At 31.4% G+C, this 2,749-nt stretch overlaps 1 protein-coding gene across 1 annotated transcript in view; it reads left to right on the forward strand.

Moving 5' to 3' along the window:
- Nucleotides 1-2,743, forward strand: part of LOC106689915 (zinc finger Y-chromosomal protein 1) — a 5,171-nt gene extending 2,428 nt beyond the window's left edge. The window contains exons 2-4 of the mRNA XM_014435137.3: nt 1,047-1,091; nt 1,316-1,363; nt 1,843-2,743. Coding sequence (XP_014290623.1) covers nt 1,086-1,091; nt 1,316-1,363; nt 1,843-2,274 — 486 coding nt within the window. The 5' untranslated portion in view covers nt 1,047-1,085 and the 3' untranslated portion in view covers nt 2,275-2,743. The remainder of the gene's footprint in view (nt 1-1,046; nt 1,092-1,315; nt 1,364-1,842) is intronic.
- The last annotated feature ends 6 nt before the right edge of the window (nt 2,744-2,749 follow it).

The following is a 2,749-nucleotide window of genomic DNA, read 5'->3' on the forward strand; positions in this document are numbered from 1 at the left end:
AGAGAAGGCGATGTATGAAGAAAAAGGAAGAACACAGAGCTATCGGCTTTGTACAGAGACATTGATGTTGTCAAGTTTATAAGGTTGGGTAAATTACGATGGGCGGGTCATGTGGCAAGGATGCGGCGATGACATCCCAAATAGGGTCCTGTCTGTACAACTACATAAAAAGATAAAGAGTTGGGAGGCCGAACATGAGATGGTCCAACCCTGTATCTACAGATGTCCGGGTACTTCTAGGAACCCGAAACTGGAGAGTTGCGGCAGAAGACAGGATGGCCTGGCGGAAGATACTAAAGGAGGCCCTGGCGGAAGATACTAAAGGAGGCCCAGGCTCGGTTACGGGCTGAATCATGATAAAAATACCACTAAACAATCCGAATACTTTTTTATTCGAATATTTGAAATATTATTTCAATCGAATAAAAAATTAGTAGAATGATAAATTATTCCAATACAATATTACTCGAATAACAATTGGATTTTTTTTTTTTTTATTTCAATTATTTTTTACCACTTTTGATTTCTAACGTATTTTCAGACGAGTAGAAACGAACCCTAATATATTAAAAATTAGAAAAGTTAAAATTAATCCATACCCGATCATAATATATATATGCACTGCCATAGGCCTGTAAGACAAAAAATCTCGTCTGAGTATATGAATACAAATGTATTCGAATGGTTAATCATTATTCAGATGGTTATTCAAATTGTTTTGCTCGAATACAAAAGTATCCCGATGGTTAATCATATGTTTTTATAGGAATAATTGATTATTCCAGGGAAAAATTCAGGAATAAAAAAGTATTCAACTCTGGCCACAACAGTATATTTGTATGTAAATATATAATTAAAAAGCTTAATTAAGAAGAAAATTTAAATAATAAATATAGTTAAGAAATTTTTAAATTAGGATTATGGTATCCATGATTATAGAAAAAAAATTAAGGTTTTTCCCTATTTATTCTTGAAAAGGCTTCATTATTAACTTAGTTTTATTTTTATTTATTGACTTATTTTTACCATAATTTTCATGTCAATAGGTGGTCATGTTCATGTGAAAGAAGAACTGCTTATCTCCGATGAAGGTGAGAATGATTTCTCTTATAAACTATTCATTAGCATTACAACTCTTATTGATAGTATTAATTATTCTTCATTTGTTTGGATTTATTTATATTTATCTTAATGTATTTTTTCTTTGAATTTCGCTATTATTCCCCTTCCTTTATATGTCATATGAATATGAATTCAAGGAATCATAAAAAAGTTTGACATTGTAAATTAATTAATTATTGAAATATTTTTTCAGGATCCACAATCACTATCAAAGAAGAGGAGGAACTGGAGATTGATAATGGTGAGGATGATATTAGTTTAATATAATATAATATTGTAAGTATAAGTAATATTATTAACCCTCTATTTTCTAGAGAGATTTATTTTTTAGAATTAAGTCAAAGTGAATAATAATAAAAATTGATAAATTAATAGAAGATAATGAAGGTGGGGAGGATAAATAGATCTGATCGTCATCAGCGAAAGATGGTCAGAACAGTATTGGATTGAAATAAGAAGGTCATTAATATAGGAGTTAAACAGAAGGGGTGTGATACTTGAACTCTGGGCTACTCATGAAGATAGGGGTTGATTAGGAATGGTGACTGCTTGAGTGGAGTCTCAACAAACTTCAGGGTTTCTTTTAATTTATTCATTTTTAAAATTAACCTAAGTCCTTAATCTTGTTATTTTATTTTTTTTGTAATACATTATTTTATAATATAAATATTTTACATAATACATTAATAAATAAATTATATGATAGTTTATTGGTTACAGGATAGTCGCTATACTGGTCTGAAGCCTCATCATTGTCCTTATTGTAACCATAGATTTATTGAAGTTCGAGATTTGAAAAGACATATTATGACCCATTTTACAGTTGAGAAACCTCTTCATTGTGATAATAAATCAGTACAATATGGATATATGAAAAAGTATGTAATGGAACGACATGCAGGTGAGAAGCCTCATCTATGCCCTCATTGTGACTATAGAGCTGTTCAGTTTGATCATATTAAAAGTCATATAAGGACCCATCATACAAGTAAGAATTTCTATCCCTGTTCACATTGTGATCATAAATCTGTTACACATTTAGATTTGAAAAGGCACATAATAATTCACCACAAAGTTGATAAATCTCATCAATACTCTCATTGTGATTATGAATCGGTGGAATCAGGAGCTATAAAAAGACACAATGACTAATCATACAGGTGAGTAGCCTCATCATTGTCCTTATTGTGATTACAATGCAGTACAATCTGGAACTTTGAAAGGGCATATAATGGCCAATCACACAGGTGAGAAGCCTCATCACTGTCCTTGTGATTATAAGTCATTACAATAAGGAACTTTGAAAATGCATATAATGGCACAACACACAGGCGAGAAACCTCATCAATGCCCTCATTGTGACTATAAAGCTGTTCAGTTTGAACACATTAAAGGTCATATAAGGACCCATCACATAAATCAGGATTTCTATCTATACCTTCATTGTAATTTTAAATCTGTTTCACCATTAGATTTGAAAAAAACTAATGACACACCATAAAGTTGAGAAACCTCATCAATGTCCTCATTGTGATTATAAATCAGATCATTCTGGAAACTTGAAAAAGCATTTAATGGCACAACACCAATGTGAGGAGCCTCAGCAATGCCCTCATTGTGATTATAA

Source organism: Halyomorpha halys, unplaced genomic scaffold (genome assembly GCF_000696795.3).
Source record: "Halyomorpha halys isolate HHAL.00 unplaced genomic scaffold, Hhal_1.1 Scaffold47.1, whole genome shotgun sequence".
NCBI lineage: Eukaryota > Metazoa > Arthropoda > Insecta > Hemiptera > Pentatomidae > Halyomorpha > Halyomorpha halys.